The 19,735-nt window shown below is 40.5% G+C and overlaps 1 protein-coding gene across 8 annotated transcripts in view; it reads right to left on the reverse strand.

The window, feature by feature from the left end:
- The window catches only part of FGD4 (FYVE, RhoGEF and PH domain containing 4), a 248,049-nt gene that overhangs the window by 50,249 nt on the left and 178,065 nt on the right, over positions 1–19,735 (reverse strand). For 7 of the 8 annotated variants that reach the window (XM_058442941.1, XM_058442940.1, XM_032159968.2 and 4 more), the window contains 2 exons: positions 13,839–14,022; positions 7,600–8,107 (listed from right to left, as the gene is read on the reverse strand). In XM_058442941.1, coding sequence (XP_058298924.1) covers positions 7,600–8,107; positions 13,839–14,022 — 692 coding nt within the window. The remainder of the gene's footprint in view (positions 1–7,599; positions 8,108–13,838; positions 14,023–19,735) is intronic. The other variant, XM_032159969.2, reaches the window with a different exon arrangement.

Raw genomic sequence — 19,735 nt, forward strand, 5'->3', positions numbered from 1 at the left:
AAGAAGTAGTCCAGGCCTACTTGTGACATACCACCAATATTTTCCCAAATTTAGGTCTTCCACACTATCCAATTCAGAACTTGAAATAAGAGGGGAGAACAGATGAGTGAGAGCTAATGACACCATCTCAGCTCACTGCAACCTCTGCCTCCTGGGTTCAAGGAGAGTTAAAAGTGAGAGCTTTTAATCTGAAGGTTTCAATTACATTCTTTCGTGACATGTCGGGGAGGAGGGGGAAATAGAGGTTGCACAAAGAAAAGTTTGGTTACTTGCACAAGGTCAGACAGGAAGTAAGTGGTGGTGAAGAGAGAACAACTTTGGTCTTCTTATAATCTATGTAGTGTAAGTTACACTAAAGAGTCCTTTGAGTTTTATAGAAATTAAAGAACAGGCACCAAGAAAAACTGAATATGTATACACATTAAATAACTGAATTAACCTATCTAGAGACTTAGTCGTCAAAGTATCTCAGTCATTTATAAATGCTTTATGTTAATTCCCTTAAGTTAGAACCTTGTACACACTAATGAGAGTACATCATGTGGTAATAACCAACGGTCCTCAGGCAGGAGAAACAAAATACAGGAACCCTAGGTTAAAAAAGAGGTGGTATGCAAACTTCTCTGTGTATCCCACAGTGGGAGAACTGAAAGAGAGGTGCTGGTATTAATCTGGCAGAATGTGTTGAAATTTGGATCTATTAAACGACATCTCAGGCTTTGAGTCTACTGACCTTGATTCACAAGATGAGGAAACAAGATGTTTAATTAATAAACACATAGCTTTTATGTGCCAAGGCACTGTTCTAAAGTACTTTACAACCAGTACATGATCTATACCTCATAATGTTACAAGGTAGATATGTTATCTCCATTTTACAGATGAGGAAACTGAGACACAGGGAGGTTGAAGTAATCTGCTCAGGGTCACAGAGCTAGTAAGTGGCTGAGTGGGATTCAAATCTAGAGGACCTGGCTCTTGAGCCTGTGTTCCTGACCACTAGGTTAGGTATTTGGCTTTTTGTTTTTAACCCCATATAAAGCAAGATTTTAGCTTTCCATTTCTCTCACACTCAGCTAAACTGAGTCTTTCTACATGCTGTGACCTCTAAGCACCTGATCTTTCCCAATTCTCCTGGTTCGACTCAACATTCTGTTAAACCCCATCCTTTGTTCTCTTGGCACTGCTGACTTGCTGATCCTGGCTAATTCCCACTCCAAGTCTGCTTTTTCTCTTTCTTGAATTCCAGGCCACTCAGCAATGCTGGGAAGACTTCTGATTGGCTCTATAGTCTTTGCCCGATGCTGTCAGAATCATGGTCACAGTCGCCACAACAGCCACCTTCTCCAAGCTCCAAGTCTTGCACCTGGAGGACTTCCTGCTGGTCTTGACAGGGCACTGCTTAAATCGACACTTCAATCACCAAGCCTGCAAGCTACCTCGGTGCTGTGGTCCCTCAGTCTGTCCTAGATTCTCCATGACTTCTCCGTTTCTGCTAACAACAGTGAATTCACACTAATAGCCACGATGTAAACCTTAGCTTTATCAGTGAGGCCTTTTCCCTTTACCTCAGGGTATCTTGAGTAATGGTCATTTGTTGTCTTAACTCTCCATCTCAACTATAAGTTTCTTCTTTGTATCTACTGCAGTGCCTTGCTCATAGCCTATGTGCAATATACATTTGCTCAACTTTGTTCAATTACCCAAGTTCACCAAGTTATATACTAGTATACAGCTAGTTAGCTATCAAGTCCTACTAAAGGACTAGGTCTCCAAGTTAACTCCTAGTTCCATATTCTAAATGCTGACCATGCTTTTTTCCTTAAAGCTTACCAATATGCCTGCACCCCCACCCCATTCCCCTCCATCCCTGTGGTTCCAAAACACGGTTCTCTCTTCTTTTTCCTCTTGGACAATTTATTAAACTTCCTTTTCTATTGTTTGTGCTTCACGGCTCAACTCTTGGCCCATTTCCTGTTCCTACACATTCTGCTTTGGCAACGTTAATCACACCCTCATGCACATCCTCTTACATTCTTACCCTCTTTCCTGGGCTCTGGACCCATAGTTCCACTTGCTTAATTAATATCTCCAAATGGATGTTTTGCAGGAACCATAAATTTGGTATAAGAGTACAAAACTAACCTAATTAGCAACTCTACTTCCTTCTCTCAAACCCACACCATTACTTTCCTTCCTGTCATCTCAATGATTTCAACATGTCAGGAAGCCATGGCCTAGAGAATTGTTAAAGTGATGTGTCTGGCCAGGCACGGTGGCTCACACCTGTCAGCACTTTGGGAGGCTGAGACGGGTGGATCACTTGAGCTCAGGAGTTCAAGACCAGCCTGGGCAACATGGCGAAAACCCATCTCTACAAAAAATACAAAAATTAGCCAGGCGTGGTGGCGCATGCCTGTAGTCCCAGGTACTCAGGAGGCTGAGGCAGGAGAATTGTTTGAACCTAGGACGTGGAGGTTGTAGCGAGCCGACATAGCATCACTGCACTCCAGCCTGGCAGCCTGGGCAACAGACCGAGACCCTGTCTCAAAATAAATAAATAAAATTAAATTAAAAATTAGCAGTAGCCATTAAATTTTTTTAATTACAAAAAAAGTGATGTGCCAGTGGTCACCTAGCTAGTAAGTGACGGGGCTGGGATTTGAACTCAGGTATTTTCATTCCAAAGCCTTCATGCCTAAACCAATAAATCGTAATGCTTCCAGAATATTCTTTTTTTTTGAGAGAGAGTCTCACTCCGTCATCCAGGCTGGAGTGCAATGGTGCGACCTAGGCTCACTGCAACCTCCACATCCAGAATTCAAGCAATTCACCTGCCTCAGCCTCCTGAGTAGCTGGGACTACAGGTGCTTGCCACCACGCCCAGCTAATCTTGGTATTTTTAGTAGAGATGGGGTTTCACCATACTGGCCAGGCTGGTCTCGAACTCCTGACCTCAGGTGATACGCCCACCTTGGCCTTCCAAAGTGCTGAGATTACAGGGGTGAGCCACTGCGCCCAGCCCAGAATATTCCATTTTTGTAAGACATCTACACCTGGACTTCCAAGAAGCCCCTCAATTCAGTATGTCAAAATGTAATTTACTTTTTTGCCCACAAAATAGGTTCTGCCTTCCATTCTCCTGTAGTTCATGTGCCATCTGCCAATTCATTCAGCCTAGGAGTTGAACCTGACTTAACCCCTACATCCAGCCACAAGGTCCCCAGAATCTTCCTTGTCTCTCACCCTCTGCCTCATCCAGGCCCCCTTCATCTCACACCTGGACTAGTGCAGTTGCTTCCTAACCACGTGCCCTGCTCCATCTGTTTTCCCTTTCATCTGACTCATTTTTCAAAAACCCACACATGTGTCATCATGTCACTTCCATGCTTTAATTGTTTCTGAGGCCAGATAATATTAGGCTTATGGAAAGTTTGAATTCATATGGGGGAAATACCTATGTATAACCCAACAAAACAGGATACAGAGTGACCATACATTATGCGATCAAGTATGTTTTTTCAAACAGCTCAGAAAAACAAGCTAGAATATCAAATATCTATGCAATTCTCACTGGTAGAATTATGGGTATGGTTTTTGTGTGTATTTTCTGTGCTTTGCCAATGTTCCTCTTTTTCAATGAAAATTGTAAACTTTTAGCAACTTAAAAGGTTTTAAAAACCTTTTAAGATTTTTAAACTTTTTAAACTTCCAAACTTTAAAAAAAAAGTCTCTAATGTTTTCAGGAAAAAAATATGTATATTCTTAACAGGCATTCAAAAGCCCATTGCAGTCTGTTCTTAGCTTACTCTTCTAAATCTAGCCTTGTACTTCTGTATTAATTTCTCTAGCCATTCTGACCTCTGATTATGCAGTCAGAAATATTCCCCCAAATGCAGCATCTACAATCTTGCCTCTACTCATTGCTCACGCTTTCACTCACCCCCATCCCAGTGTATCTTTGATCTCACCCAGGAATCTCCCATCCTTGCTTCAAGGCTACTTCAACTGCTTCCCAGCAGCCTGGCCCTCAACTAGTACTCCTGGGGCACAACTTCCTTTTTTTTTTTTTTTTTTTTTTTTTTTAGACAAGGTCTCAGCTCTGTGGCCCAGGTGAGAGTGAAGTAGCAGGATCACAGCTCACTGCTGCCTCGACCTTCTGGGTTCAAGCAATCCTCCCACCTAAGCCCCCCGAGTAGCTGGGACCACAGGCAAGTGCCACCACACCCAGCGAGCTTTTAAATTTTTTGTAGAGATGGGGTTTTGCCCGTTGCCCAGGTTGGTCTCGAACTCCTGGGCTCGAGAGATCCTCTGCCGTAGCCTCCCAAAGTGCTGGGATAGCAAGTGTGAGCCACTGCACCTGGCCCAGTCATCTGTATTTCCAAAGCACTTACTGTATCATATTATGTCAATTTGTGTATGTCTCTCACCCCTCAGCGGACTGAGGCTTTGTTGATAGGGCTTGTCTAGTCCATTTCTATGTTGCTGGTGCCCAGGAGAGTGAGACTGGCACACTGAATTTTTTTAATTGAACAGTTCAATTTTTTTCACATTTTTCTTTCTTATATTATGAACATAGTAAACTGAGTAGCCACAAAAAAGAATTTTCTGAGTTCACTGTTCAGTTCTAAGTGAATAAAGAAAAGTTGCCTTTAAGAGACATATATATATACGTATATATACACTATATATATAGTATATAGTATATATATACACTATATATACGTGTATATATAGTGTATATATACACATATATACTATATATGAGACATATATACATATATACTATATATGAGACATATATACATATATATACATATATATGTACATATGTACATATATACATATATACTATATATATAATTTTTGAGACAGGGTCTCACTCTGTCACCTAGCCTGGAGTGCTGTGGTGCGATCTCAGCTCACTGCAACCTCTGCCCCCCAGGCTCAAGCGATCCTCCCACCTCAGCCTCCCGAGTAGCTGGCGGTGCATGACACCACATCAGCTAATTTTTTGTATTTTTAGTAGAGACGGGGTTTTGCCACGTTGCTCAGGTTGGTCTCCAACTCCTGGACTCAAGCAATCCGCCCACCTCAGCCTTCCAAAGTGCTGGGATTACACAGGTGTGAGCCACCGCACCCGGCTGCTCTCCTTTCTTTCATTCCCTATCCCTTCATTTTCCCACTCCTATGGGCATTTGGGAAATGCCCATCAAATCTAACACTAGCTTAAATGAAACATATTTAAGACTATTCTGAAGTCAGTATCTATTTCCACTTCCAGGAAGATTAAAGTTTTTCAGTTGTCTGCATATTGAAACTAAAAATATTCCATTATATCTTAGAAGTTCAACACATTGGACAGCTTAAGCAGCAGCTGATAATCTGGTGTGCTGTGCTAACAAGAGAATATACCTACATCACAGCATAATAGAATTAATATATAATCACTGAAATGGGCCTTAAGATTTTTCTTTTTTTGGGGGAGGGGGGGTTACAACATGAAAATAGGGCCTTATATACAGTTTAGATTCTTTCACTAAACACACAAAGAATTATTGACTTGTTCAAGCTCATACTGCTAGTTAATGGACAAGCCAGAAGTAGAATTGAGATTTCTTTGTTCTAATTGTTTGGCCCACTATATTACTATTGACATTTTTATTAATTTTTTTTCTTAATTGTGGTAAAATACACCTAATAAAATTTACCATCTTAACACTACTAAGATGTATGTTTGCATTTAGGAACAAGGAAAGGCAACATAACAAACATCAGTGCAGCGAAGGTGAACACACTGCCGCCGCACAGCTATGAAATCCTAACACTCCATTTTAACAGGAGAGATGTGGCGTTTGCCATCAGCCGCTCTACAGAGAAAATGCGCTTTTTCTTCCCACATGCAGCACTTGCCATCCACTGTGTAAAGGCCCATTCAGGAGAAAGGCCAGTAGTACTATTCTGTTTCACTAGTTTAATAGGAAAATTCTATAAAATCTCTCCCAAAGAAGTAAGATTCATCTATGAAAATGCATCCATAATAATACATGAAGGGAAGAAAAAGTACCATCCAACAACCATAGGCATCATCACCAATTAGAATATTTTTCTTTGTAAGAACAGCTCTTACTATTTTATATATACTTGTTGGTGGCATTATCCCAACAGTGGTAAAATATTTTCTTGGTTCTAACCTTCTCTTCCTTCCACCATGGTTCACGAACAAATAAACTAAAATCTATCACTGTATTGAGGTCTAGGGATTCACTTTGCAATGTCCTGTTTCTTTACTGTTTCAGATAATGTTACCAAGTATGACTCACTTTCTCCCACCCACTTCCTTCTTTAAACTTTCCCTGCTTCAGAGTCAGTATATGTTTCACCAGCAAATCAGCTCTTTCTTAGCTGACATTGTGCATATGGGCAGAAACCCCATCCAGGCAGTTCATCAAATCACTTCCTTCTTTAGAAGGGACAGAAATGTCCAGTTCTCAACAATCCCACCAGCTTATTACCCATGGCTGCTTCATTTATTCACATTTCTTGCATTTAGCCATTTAAGTTTGTGACGTGTTGCTTCAGGGACACAACACTGGCCTGGGAGTCACAGCATGAGGGTTGTGAGCTATTATTCAAAAAACAGTGTGACCGTGAAAAAAAAATCATAAGCTTTCTGGGGCTATTTCTTCTTCTATAAATGAATTGCTAAACTAAGATTTTTTTTTTCCTTGTTTTTGAGACAGAGTTTCACTCTGTCACCCTGGCTGGCATGCAGTGGCACAATCATGGCTCATCACAGCCTTGACCTCCTGGGCTCAAGAAATTCTCCCACCTCAGCCTCCCGAGTAGCTGAGACCATAGGTGCGAACTACCATGCTCTGCTAAGTTTTAAAATTTTTGTAGATATGGGCTCTCGCCATGTTGCCCAGGCTAGTCTTGAATTACTGGGCTGAGGAATTCTTCCTGCCTTGGTCCCGCAAAGTATTGGGATTACAGCAATCAGCCACCATGCCTGGCTCTAAAATGATTTTTAAGTGGCCTTCTAACTCAAAGACTACACCATTTATTATAAAATTGGGTATTAATTAGAAAACTTAAAAAAATTAAAAGCCTAGAGTTATAATCTGTTGAATAATTTAATGCTTCCATATTCATGTCCTTAAAAGTAACATTTACTAGTGGCAAGTTCATCTTACAGGTCTATTTATTCTATTATAAACTTCTGAACAACAAAGATTATACAATTTCTTCTTGCTTGGCCCATAAGTATTAGGGATACGGCACCAACATCTAGAGCAGCAAGGAACATTTTCTTTCTATGTAAAAACAATACATTTGTGGATTTCCTATATTAAAGTTTCCATACTGCTCTGACTCCTGAAATTACAACAGAGATATTAACAGAAAGAAAGGAAAAGGTGAAATATCTGCTTAGAGCATAGGGGAAATACTCAGCAGCAGCCAGAAATTGAAAATCGTGTAACTGCCAGTGTGGGTGATCTGATTCATACATTTCAGGGCTGCAATAAATAAAGAGTTTTAAGACAACAATCGAATAGGCAGGGTTTTCCCTGCTTAGGAGCTAGTCTTACGCTCTACCTTCATCTCATGGTGCTGGTCCAGCTGCTCCAGTTCCAGAGGGCTTTCCCCATTTTCCCTCTCTTGTACGTTGGTTTCTGTTTCTGCCCCTCTTTCTTCTACGGGGAGCACTGGGCCTATGCCTGGAGTCCTGTAGCTACTGTCAGAAACATTTCCATCACAGCTATCTGTTGTGGGTGATGCAGGAGCTGTGGCAGTTTCATCTCTTTCTCCATTCACTATGTGCGTATCAAGCAAGGGTTCAGAAGCTTGAATAGAAGTATCTGGGCTAAGAGCGGCAGCTTTCTCTTCCTCACATTCCATCTGGTTTTGTGCTGCCATTACACCATTGGCCACACAAGTCTGTGCACCCTGAGTCTTATCTGTATCATTTCCCTGCCTCTGTGGCAAGTGCTGGGAGAGGAGTTTTTGTTGAGGTGTGGTTGTCAATCCATGCCTTCCTGGGGTTTTAGGAGCATTTAGGTTCACAGCAGACTCTTTCTTCAAATCATTATAATTTGATAATGAGCTAAAAAATAAAATACAAAGGAAGCATGAAAACATTGGCATGGAAAAGTTCTAGAATTAAGACAAGTTTATTCCAGTTGAAAAGGGATATTTGCTACTTTTTTTTTTCTATCTCTGATGGTTTTAGAAACATGGATTTGAATATCCTTAGTGTAGCCCCAAGTCTCTTGGGATGCTGTCCACATTTAAATGAAGATTTAAATAAAGAAGATGACCCTGAGTCTACCTATGGGGACTGGAACATTTCCTTGGGCTGTTTATTTTATTTATAACTTATTTATTTATAATTTTTTTCAACGCTTAACTTTTCTTGATCCTTGCACTGTTTAATAACTTGACTAGTTAGTAAAGACTTAGATACGATACTTATGTATATATCATCTCTTCCTAACATTTTTACTTATTGATGTTTCTTAACATTTTTAAATAGTACAGTGTAGCCAGTCCGTCCTTAATTTATGAACAAATTATGAACCAAAAAGTTACTTTTATTTGGAAGGCATAATGAATACTCTCAAAACTTTTTTATTCATGCTGCCATAGCTTTTTAACTGGTCTCTTTGTTTCCACTCTGATCCCCTCCACTAGAACCTCTACAAGTCAGTCACAAAACTCTGAGGGCTTCCTCACACACTCAAAGGAAAACTCAAGTCCCAGTGACAGCCTATGAGATTCTACATACTGTAGTTTCCAAAGTGCATGGCCTCATTAGATTTCATTCTTCCTTAACTCACTGTGTTCTTGCCATACTCCTTGCTGCTCCCATTCTTAATAACCAAGTGTATGTGTCTTGGGGTCTTTGCAGCTGCTGTTCTCTGCTTAGGACAATCTCCCCCAAAACACTGGTATTTCTTCTTCTCATTCAGGGTTCTGTTCAGATATCACCTCTCCAAAGAGGCTTTCCTAGATTCATCTATCACAACAGCACTCTCCATCACTAACTCCACATCTGATTTTATTTTTCTTTAAAGTCCTAATTACTGCTTGACATAACAGTAGTCTTAATAGGAGAATGAAACTTACTCCCAATATATAACAATATTCCTGTGGAAATATTTGTACAGATTTTTTTTTTTTTTGAGATGGAGTCTCACTCTGTCGCCCAGGCTGGAGTGCAGTGGTGCGATCTCGGCTCACTGCAAGCTCCACCTCCCGGGTTCACACCATTCTACTGCCTCAGCCTCCCGAGTAGCTGGGACTACAGGCACCCACCACCACGTCCGGCTAATTTTTTGTATTTTTGTATAGACGGGGTTTCACCGTGTTAGCCAGGATGGTCTCGATCTCCTGACCTCGTCATCCGCCCGCCTCGGCCTCCCAAAGTGCTGGGATTACAGGCGTGAGCCACCACGGCCGGCCATTTGTATAGATTTTAATGTAGGATTCTGGGAGTGGGGTGGGGAATGGAGCACAAAACTGTGGGCTATACTCTTTGAAAGATTCCTGTGACCTAAATGAGAAGAAATAAAGCAACTAAAACTCGGTGAGGGTACAGACTTCCTCTGCTTTATTCCTACCTCTTAGCATGGTGCTTGACACAGGGGAAGTACTCAATAAATATTTGAGGAACTTTGAATAACCATGATAATGATGATTGTGACAATAACAGCCAGAAACATTTATTAAGTGCTTACTAAGAAACACAAACTACAAGAAGGCCCTTACAATAATTACCTTGTTTCATCCTCACAATAATTCCAAAGACAGGGATCCCATAGAGAAATCTAGGCTTAGAAAATTAAGGTGGCCAATGTCACAATGTAACAAGCAGAAAAGCCAGAGGTCAACCCATGAATCCAATTCTAAATCCCATGGTCTTCACCCCAAGTTATGATGTACTGGAGCAGAAGGACAGAATGAGCATCAGGTGAATAGGCTGTAGGCAAAATGAGGGAAGAAAGTCTAGGGCTGATTATCTTCCCCTGTGCAGGTAAGGGGATAAAGGGAGGTGGCGAAGGAAACAGCAAGCAGCCCGGTCCCAAGGGCAATGCTGAGATGTGTCAACTTTGCTCCCACCCCACCCTTCCCAGTCACTGCTGATCTGGACTGGAGAATGAAACAGGGAATAAAAGTAAAGAAGAAAGTGATGAGGGAGGAAAAAAGATACAGGTAAAGTCCAACACCAGAGGAAAGAAAGGATAAATTGAGTAGGGGAAAATGTCATATATATAAAAATTGGAGGTGGGCAATACAAATAAATGTTATAAACTCTTCAGTTGAGATTTGCCCCCTTGAGGAGGACACCTTTGGCCTGGATAATTTCCCAAGTAGTCTTTAGAGATTTGAATCAAACTGTCCTCCTTCTCCTGCCCACATCAGTCTCTGGATTCTCTGGTGGAAAGATCCTCAACAGATCCTCTGAAACAAATTTAAGCATGTTCAGGTCTTATCTAAAGGATGGCTTTGAATGAGAGCTGCAAATGTCCCATAGTAAGTGACATCAAGGGTATGAGTAGGGAGGGAGAGGAGACGGGGAAGGATTAGGTGGGTAAGGAGTTAGTAAAAGCAGTAGTTGAACCAGTACTTGGAAGATTCCTGCTGCTTTGTGGACGCCAAACCGTAAGGGGAAAACAGTTGACCCTGGAGTGTCCATGCAAAAAACCAATGATCCGGCTGGGCATGGTAGCTCACGCCTGTAATCCCAGCACTTTGGGAGGCCGAGGCGGGCAGATCACCTGAGGTCAGGAGTTCGAGCCCAGCCTCAACATGGAGAAACCCCATCTCTACTAAAAATACAAAATTAGCCAGGTGTGGTGGTGCATGCCTGTAATCCCAGCTATTCAGAAGGCTGAGACAGGAAAATTGCTTGAACCTGGGAGGCGGAGGTTGTGGTGAGCCGAGATAGTGCCATTGCACTCCAGCCTGGGCAACAAGAGCGAAACTCCGTCTCCAAAACAAAACAAAACAAAAAAACACTAATGTTCAGGTCTGTAGAAACATAATCTTATTTCTAAAATCTTAAAGTCTTTCCTAGGTTAAAAAGGGTACTCTCTCTTACCCTGAAAGAGAGAAAGAAGGAGGGAAAGGAGAAAGAAAGAAGGAAACCACAGTAAAAATTAAAGAAAATCTACTTGCTCCAAATCTCTCATCTTAACAAACTAGTGCTACGAATTTTTTTTAATTCCCAAGGCCGAGTTGGTGCTGACTGCTGGCGCAGTGCCGGTTCAGGCCATAGTAGCTGGGACTACAGGCGCCCGCCAACTCACCTGGCTAATTTTTTGTATTTTTTAGTAGAGACGGGGTTTCACTGTGTTAGCCAGGATGGTCTCGATCTCCTGACCTTGTGATCTGCCCGCCTCGGCCTCCCAAAGTGCTGGGATTACAGGCATGAGCAACCGCGCCCGGCCCTTTTTTTTTTTTTTTTAAGGCAGGGTCCCACTCCGTCGCCCAGGCTGGAGTGCAGTGGCACAATCTTGGCTCACTGCAGCCTTGACCTCCTGGGGCTCAAGCAATCCTTTCACATCAGCCTCCCAAGTAGCTGGGACCACAGGCGTGCACCACCATACCTGGCTAATTTTTGTATTTTTTTGTAGAGATAGGGTTCTGCCACGTTACCCAGGCTGATCTTGAACTCCTGAGCTCAGACAGTCCAACCAATGTGGCCTCCCAAAGTGCTGGGATTATAGGCATGAGCCACCGTACCCAGCCGGGTAAGGTCTTAACAACAGTATGATACGACCATTCTGACCAGACTCCACTCTAACAGATGTTGGTTCTTCCTATCAATTTCCTGTGACAACTCAGAGCCTCCCTCTATTTTACAAAGCTAGTCTAAGCTCTCATAAGGAAGGTTAAAACTGAAAACCACCCTTGCAAGGGCAAGGATATGACTCAACAGTACATACAAATTTCCTACTGAAGTCCTATAGATCCAACGCAGTATTAACCCACTCAAACACTTTTGGGGCCAGTCTGTAGTGGTAATACCTCACTAAGAACATAACATTGTTTTTTGTATTGGCAGTGGACTCTACCACAAATAATATTTCTTCACCAGACCTGCCAAAACACACTATACCCAATTTGCACTCGGAACAAACTTGCTTAAAAAAAAATAATAAATTATAGCACATTTTTCCTTAGATGAATTAAACCTTCAACCTTTGCTTCAAAACAGGATTGAATTTGTGAAGCTTGAACGATTAAAAAAACATTAAGTGGAAAAAGTACAAACAGTTCTCATGCAGAGGAATCTAAAACAATGCAGTGGGTTAACCAGAATGGAGAGGATGAGAGGACGCAGCTTTCAGAATACTGACCCTTTCCAGGCTTCAGAGAGTTATCCCTGAAATCTAGGGATGCAGGCTCTGACATGCCTTGATAGGGATCAGGGCTCCAGCGCCTCCTATTATGCAGCCACTAGGCATGGCCCCTGGAATCTGCAAACATGAGGGGTCACTCTGTTGTTATCAAGTCAACTTACCCTGAGCAGCAAAAAAATGTCTTAAATGGAATTAAACCATTCTAGTAAAGATCACTGTAATTCAAGATAGCAAAGGTCCTATAAATCCTACTTCAGAGGAAGAGATGCTGAAGTTGAAATATTTATGACCAAAGTTCCTACAATTTATCAGGAATGAAATTGAAGACAGGCTTGTCTCCAGAACTTGTAACTTTGTAAAATAGACGGGGGCTCTGAGTTGTCACAGGAAATTGACAGGAAGAACCAACATCTGTTAGACCCATTTAAAAAATGAGGGACACTGCAGGTTTTGTGCTTGTTCACAATTCCCAGAAGATAATCAAACTATTTCCAAGCTACAATTTCATTACATAAGTAACAGTAAATCCGACAAATAATAATAAAATCACCCTAATGGTTAACAAGTCCCAAATATTACACTGGAATGAATGAAAATATTTGCTTTCAAGGATGAAAGTGAAGTTATACACATTCTGTTTAGTTGTACATAGACTTTTGGTGACAGATAACAAAATCCTACTGATAAAATTGTTTAAAATTATATTTAAGTCAGTGACAAAATTTCTTTTTATCAAAAGACTAAGAAAAAATAAACAATTGAGAGTTTTATAAGGAGAAAAGCAACTTATGTGGGTTCTGTTTATCTTTAAATGAGAAATATATTTCACCTATCTTTTTTTTCAAACATTGGAACTAAAGAATATAAATTATATTTAATAAATACAAAACTGAAATTTAGCATACATTTTGCCATTGGTAATAATATCTCTTTGCAAAACCTAGCATACGATGGAGTATATGGAGAGGGGAAACAGACTGAATGGGAATAGAAGACCCACGTTAAATAAAATGGGATGGAAAGAAGAGAGGGCCCTAGGGAGGAGACAAACCCACAGGGGTCACATTCACAAACATACAAAGTGAGAAACGAAGAGACGGAGGCATCCGCTCAGACTTTCCAACCCAGATATCCAGCATCCCACAGAATGACCCACAAGGAGTAACGCATAGAGAATGACACACAGAGATACAGAGGAAACGAGAGAAAGCACAGAGATACCAAAGCACACAATTTCATGAAAAAGCTGGTGGCCTACAGTACTGCACCTAGCTAACACATAGTAAATGACAGTTCATATTAGGGTAAGATTAAGTCATTTGTTTTAAAAATTCACCCTTTCTAAAGGCCTACCAAACCTAATGGAATAAGATATTATGCTTTTTATTTAGAATGTATCTATGACTATCGTTTTTTCAAAAATCAGCTTTCTTCTTCTCCTGCCTTCTCCCATTGTAAATTAGCTCTTACCTGCCTCCTTCAAAGCGACTGATGAGATCTGATACCTTACTGGGTTTTTCTTTTGAGACACAAGAAGCAGAGGCAGGTTTAATTTCCTCCATCCTTGGTTTTGCACTAGGTAAAGCTTTATGCCTGGGGGTTTGGTGTATATTGGACGAAGGTGAATTCTGCAGGTGTAATGGCTTTGGAGGCACTGTAGAAAAAGAATAGAATTCAGTATTTCACTGATATTTTGTTCAATAACAATAAAAATTCTGGTGTCCTGGGTGCAAAAATATTCAGCATTATAAAATTATTGTAAAGGGGGTGGGTGTCAAATTTTGAACTAAACCATAACCAAAAGACTTTTGTTCATTTTGGACATTTGCTTCATGCCTTATGGAAATCCCATCTCCAAACTTAAGTGGTTCTTTTAATTTTATTGCATCTTAAATATGGCAATATTAAACACCTAGGAATCTACATAAGGTTAAAGCATTCTAAGGTCTATTACAGATAATACAGCAGTTATTCATCTCAACAGGGAAAAGGTGGTGCTAAATTTAAAACTAAATCCTAGAGATACATTGTCTGCTACAAAACAGGTTTTCTAATAGAGTGATAGTTGATATACCAGAATCCACAGCTAATAAGTTAAACAACATAAAAGCCAACAAAACAACAACAAACAACAGTAATACAATGTTGCATTAATATAGCATCTTCTTCCCATTTAACAAAAGCACTTTATCTCATTTGATCTTGGACGAAATTTTATACTTCATAGTTCTCTCAGGTAGGTACCACTATTCTCCTCTTATGTCTATGAAGGCTTAGAGAGGTTAAGTGACTGGCCTGGGGTAACAGAGTTGGTGCTACAGGCTTGGATGTTTGTCCCCTCCAAACATCATGTTGAAATCTGGTCCCCAATGTTGGAGGTGGGAACTATAGGAGGGGTTTGAGTCATGGGTGCAGATCCCTCACATATGGCTTGGTACCATTCTTGCCATAGTGAATAGGTTCTTGCTCCATTAGTTCCTCCAAGACTGGTTATTAAAAAGAGCCTGAAACCTCCTCCTTCTCTCTCTTGCTTCCTCTCTCTCCATGTGATCTTTACACATGCCAGCTACCCTGTATCTTCTGCCATGAGTGGAAGGAGCCTGAGGCCCTCACCAGAAGTTAAGCAGATGCTGGTACTGTGCTTCCTGTACAGCGTGCAGAACTGTGAGTCAAACAAGCCTCTTTATAAATTACCCAGCCTCGGGTATTCCCATATAACAACACTAAACAGCTTAAGATGGTTGGCCTGCATCAATATACCACAAATCATCTACTTTCTTCATAAGTCCTTCAATCAATTAATAGGATAAAGATCATTTCATGAAATACTAAAATCTACAGTTTCCCTAACACACTGTAGATGATAAAATAATATGCCGTAAGTGCACAATCAGTACAGAAATTACTTCACTTTTGAAAACCAGTATTACTTTTCTCTAAGATTAACATTCAGGGTAAAATACTATATAACATGTAGTATTTTTAAACAAGCAGTGTTGACAGATCAAATAGAATCATCTTTTTTCTTCCTTAAATCCTTTCTTACCTTCTGGAGGAAGGGTGAGGAGTCATGTCGCCTCCTAATTACATGCCCCATTTTCCCCCAGCTGGTTCCCCTGGTTTTTAGTGATCTCGTCTCTTTTATGAACTCAGTTAGCTGACAGTTGGCTCATGCTCACTGGCCTAGATTTCATCATTTCAGTGCCAGTTATCAATTCATTATAGGGAAGGAAAGGAATGTCACAATGAACTACAAGTGGAGCAATTAATTCACTTAATTATCTTTCAATACAAACAAGAAGAAAATCTCAATTTAAAAATGGCATCCTTCTTTTGTGAAAATGATATTTTCCAACATATGTTTGGGGGAGTGAATAACATAGTATTATTTGGGAACAATGGGGCTTATATACGTGTAATATTTGTTAATTTTACAGGAAAAAACTTCTGTGTAGAATAAGTATGTACTAATGTAGCAAAACAGGAAAATCTCCCACCAAAAAACCCTTTTAACATTATGAGTAGTAAATATGAACTAATGCAATAAAACAGGAAAATCTCCCACCCCCCCCCAAAAAAACAAACTTCTTAAGGTTATGAATAATTCAACATGCTTAGCTAGAATACTAAAAGAAGGAAGTGAATATAATTTTGTGTGCTAAAACTGTTATGAAATAACTCGTTCATCTACCTAGAGTTTACTCACTAAACATGCCTTATTTATTATGTGCCAGATGAGAGAAAAACTAAAATACAATGATACCCATCACTTTCTCAGGGATGACTCCACCCACTTTCCCAATCTAAATTGTGTCCATCTCTTAAACTGTTTCATAAGCACTGTGTGCTTTCTCCAAATTGCTTATCACAATTTGTGGCATAATTATTAAATAATTAGTAATGAGTAGGATTAAATAATAAAGCTGCAGTAAAATAGTAAATATATTATGAATTTAAAGTTTTTTTTTCCTCCACAAGGCAGGAGTTGATGAAGGCAAGGAATATATTACTTTTGATCACAGCTATATTTATAGTGACTATTTGCATTATGTTTGGCAAATGTTTGGAACATTATACTTAGTGTGTCATCAAGGAGATCATATACTAGTGGAGAGGCACTTTAATGATGTTGATGAAAGTGAACACTGGGTACATAGGTATTTTAGAAGCACAGAGGAGGTATCAAATTCAGCAAGGGAGAAAATGTAAATGTATAGTAAATCAGTAAATATGCACATTTTAAATAAAAAAGAACAAATGGCACATGGATATGACAAATCTGAAGATGATACATGAATGACTAAAGTTAGACACAAATTCTATCACTTGTTCATCATTTATAATGTAATAAAAATAACAGATACTTTGCCTCAAAATACGTAACTGATGAATGAAAATGATTCTTTCAACTCCCAAAGTTATGGAGGTAAACTGAGGAATATCTAACACAGGACTAAAAGAAAAAGAAATCTTGTATGCTATGTACTCATGACACACAAAAAAATCCAATACCAGGCCGGGCGCAGTGGCTCACGCCTGTAATCCCAGCACTTTGGGAGGCCAAGGCAGGCGGATCATGAGGTCAGCAGATCGAGACCATCCTGGCTAACACGGTGAAACCCTGTCTCTACTAAAAATACAAAAAATTAGCCAGGCGTGGTGGCGGGCACCTGTAGTCCCAGCTACTCGGGAGGCTGAGGCAGGAGAATGGCGTGAACCCGGGAGGCGGAGCTTGCAGTGAGCCAAGATTGCGCCACTGCACTCCAGCCTGGGTGACAGAGCAAGACTCTGTCTAAAAAAAAAAAAAAAATTCCAATTCCAGTTAAAAACCAGGATCTCATGTTTCAATCTAACAGTCTGTACCCAGAGGAAATGACAACAGATGGCAGGAGCAACCCAGGAATTGATACTTCAAATTATTGAGACTAAATTTCTCTTCATGGCCACCTTTCTTAGCTTCTGGACAACCAAACAAATTGCAGCCAACGGCCTTTATATCTCTTGTATGTCTTTGTTCTGCTAATCTGTTGTTATGTTAGTTTAACTCATAGGTCCAGCTGGAGACCTAAAAGGTAATTAAACTGACATAAACACATATACAAGATCATGAATTAGAAAGGACCAATAAATCCTTTGCATAGCAACTTAATCCAGATTATGAAGACTATATTATAAAACTAAAAAAATAAAAATCAAGAGCTAAAGAAATTACGATTTTATCAAACAGACAATTATTCACTTTTAAAAAGATTTCCCAAATTAGTTATGTAAGAAGGGAAAAGATTATAAATTGTAGGCAATATTCTAAGGATGCAGTTTATTATCAGTCTCTATTGGCATTACAGGCGGTGAGAATGGAAAACCCAAAAGTTCGGATTCCTCCTCTTCTTGGTATTTCAATTATTTATTTATTTAGATTTTTTCCTTTCTTCAGATACAATATTAATTCTAGAGATCAATAGTGTGACATTTAAAGCAAGCAAAATCATTTCCAGATTTGTGTTTCACACTCTGAGAACAGTGTAGTATGTAAACACAGTCTTTCCCTACTTGATTGTTAAGCTCTCTAGAGCAAGTAAGCTTTTCAGGTAAAAGGTGCCCTGAATCCAATATACCTACTATAACATTTACTTAGCTGAATAAGATCAGCTAAGTACAATTCTGCTAGGATATGAACTGCAGAATCATGTTGTAAGAACCTTATTATATATCTAGAGCTAAATGAAAACAACATGTCTATTGGAAAGCCACCACAGTAGGTTCATTTTCTTTTCTATCTTTTATGTGTGTGTGTGTGTGTGTGTGTACACACACACACACACACACGCACACACACAGATGGTCTTGCTCTGTCATCCAGGCTGGAGTGTACTGGTGCAATCATATCTCATTGTAACCTCAAACTCCTGGGCATAAGTGATCCTACATCACTTATGTAGGATCCTACATCTCAGTCTCCAGAGTAGCTGGGACTACAGGTGACAGCCACCCCTCCTGGCTTCATTTTCTTTTTTTTTTTTTTTTTTTGAGACAGAGTCTCACTCTGTGGCCCAGGCTGGAGTGCAGTGGCGCAATCTTGGCTCACTGCAAGCTCCGCCTCCCGGGTTCACGCCATTCTCCTGCCTCAGCCTCTCCGAGTAGCTGGGACTACAGGCGCCCGCCACCACGCCCGGCTAATTTTTTTGTATTTTTTCAGTAGAGACGGGGTTTCACCGTGGTCTCGATCTCCTGACCTCGTGATCCGCCCGCCTCGGCCTCCCAAAGTGCTGGGATTACAAGCGTGAGCCACCGCGCCCGGCCATTTTCTTTTGAAATAGATTTCTTGGGAACTTTCTTACTGTTTGCCTCATCTCTACTCTCCCACCCGCTACGCAGCCTAGATTCCAGCCACATTGAATTGCATCTTCCATTGTAAGCTTGGTAAGGTTTTCTCAGGCCTTCAGGCTTTGGCACATACCTAGAATGGTCCACTTGGCAAAATCCCATAATTCCCACAAGGCTCACCTCAGTCATCAACTCTTTTTCAGAAGGCTTATCTGACTCTTCCACCTCTTGCCCTCCCATCCTGCCTCAAAAATCTTCAAATATCTTCTCAACTAACATTTGTCATTTTGTTCTATAATATTTTACAACCAGGGCTGCCTCCCTAGACTTTTGAGTTCCTTGATGAACAGGAAATGGGTCTCATCTTTGTTTCAGCTCAATACTTCTTGTAACCCATGATTATAGGTTAACATTCAACTCTTTTTTTTTTTTTTTTTTTTTTGAGACAGAATCTCACTCTGTCACCCAGGCTGGAGGGCAGTGGCGCAATCTCAGCTCACTGCAAACTCCGCCTTCTGGGTTCAAGTGATTCTTGTGCCTCGGCCTCAAGAGTAGCTGGGATTACAGGCACCTGTCACCACACCCAGTTACGTTTTGTACTTTTAGTAAAGACAGGGTTTTGCCATGTTGGCCAGGTTGGCCTCAAACTCCCGACCTCAGGTGATCCGCCTGCCTCAGCCTCCCAAAGTGCTGGGATTACAGGCGTGAGCCACCGTGCCCAGCCACATTCAACTCTTAAGGAAAATCACTATTTCAGAAAACAAATTCATATTTAATCTTACTGCTCCTATCAAAGACTGAAAAAGTAACACACAGCTACTTTGAGAAGTAAATGACTAGAAAAGGATTTAAAAACACACGAAAGAACCCTACCTATGAAAGCACTTTGTACTTGCACAAGATTAACATATATGAGACATCTATTTTTAAGATAACCATATAACATCTATGTGAAATTTTGTGGCTGGATACAAAGTTTCAAAATATAAGAATGCCCTTCATCTGCCCCCTTCTTTGTTCTGCCGTCCTTGGCTCTTCTACAA

This window comes from Hylobates moloch, unplaced genomic scaffold (genome assembly GCF_009828535.3).
Source record: "Hylobates moloch isolate HMO894 unplaced genomic scaffold, HMol_V3 SCAFFOLD_8, whole genome shotgun sequence".
NCBI lineage: Eukaryota > Metazoa > Chordata > Mammalia > Primates > Hylobatidae > Hylobates > Hylobates moloch.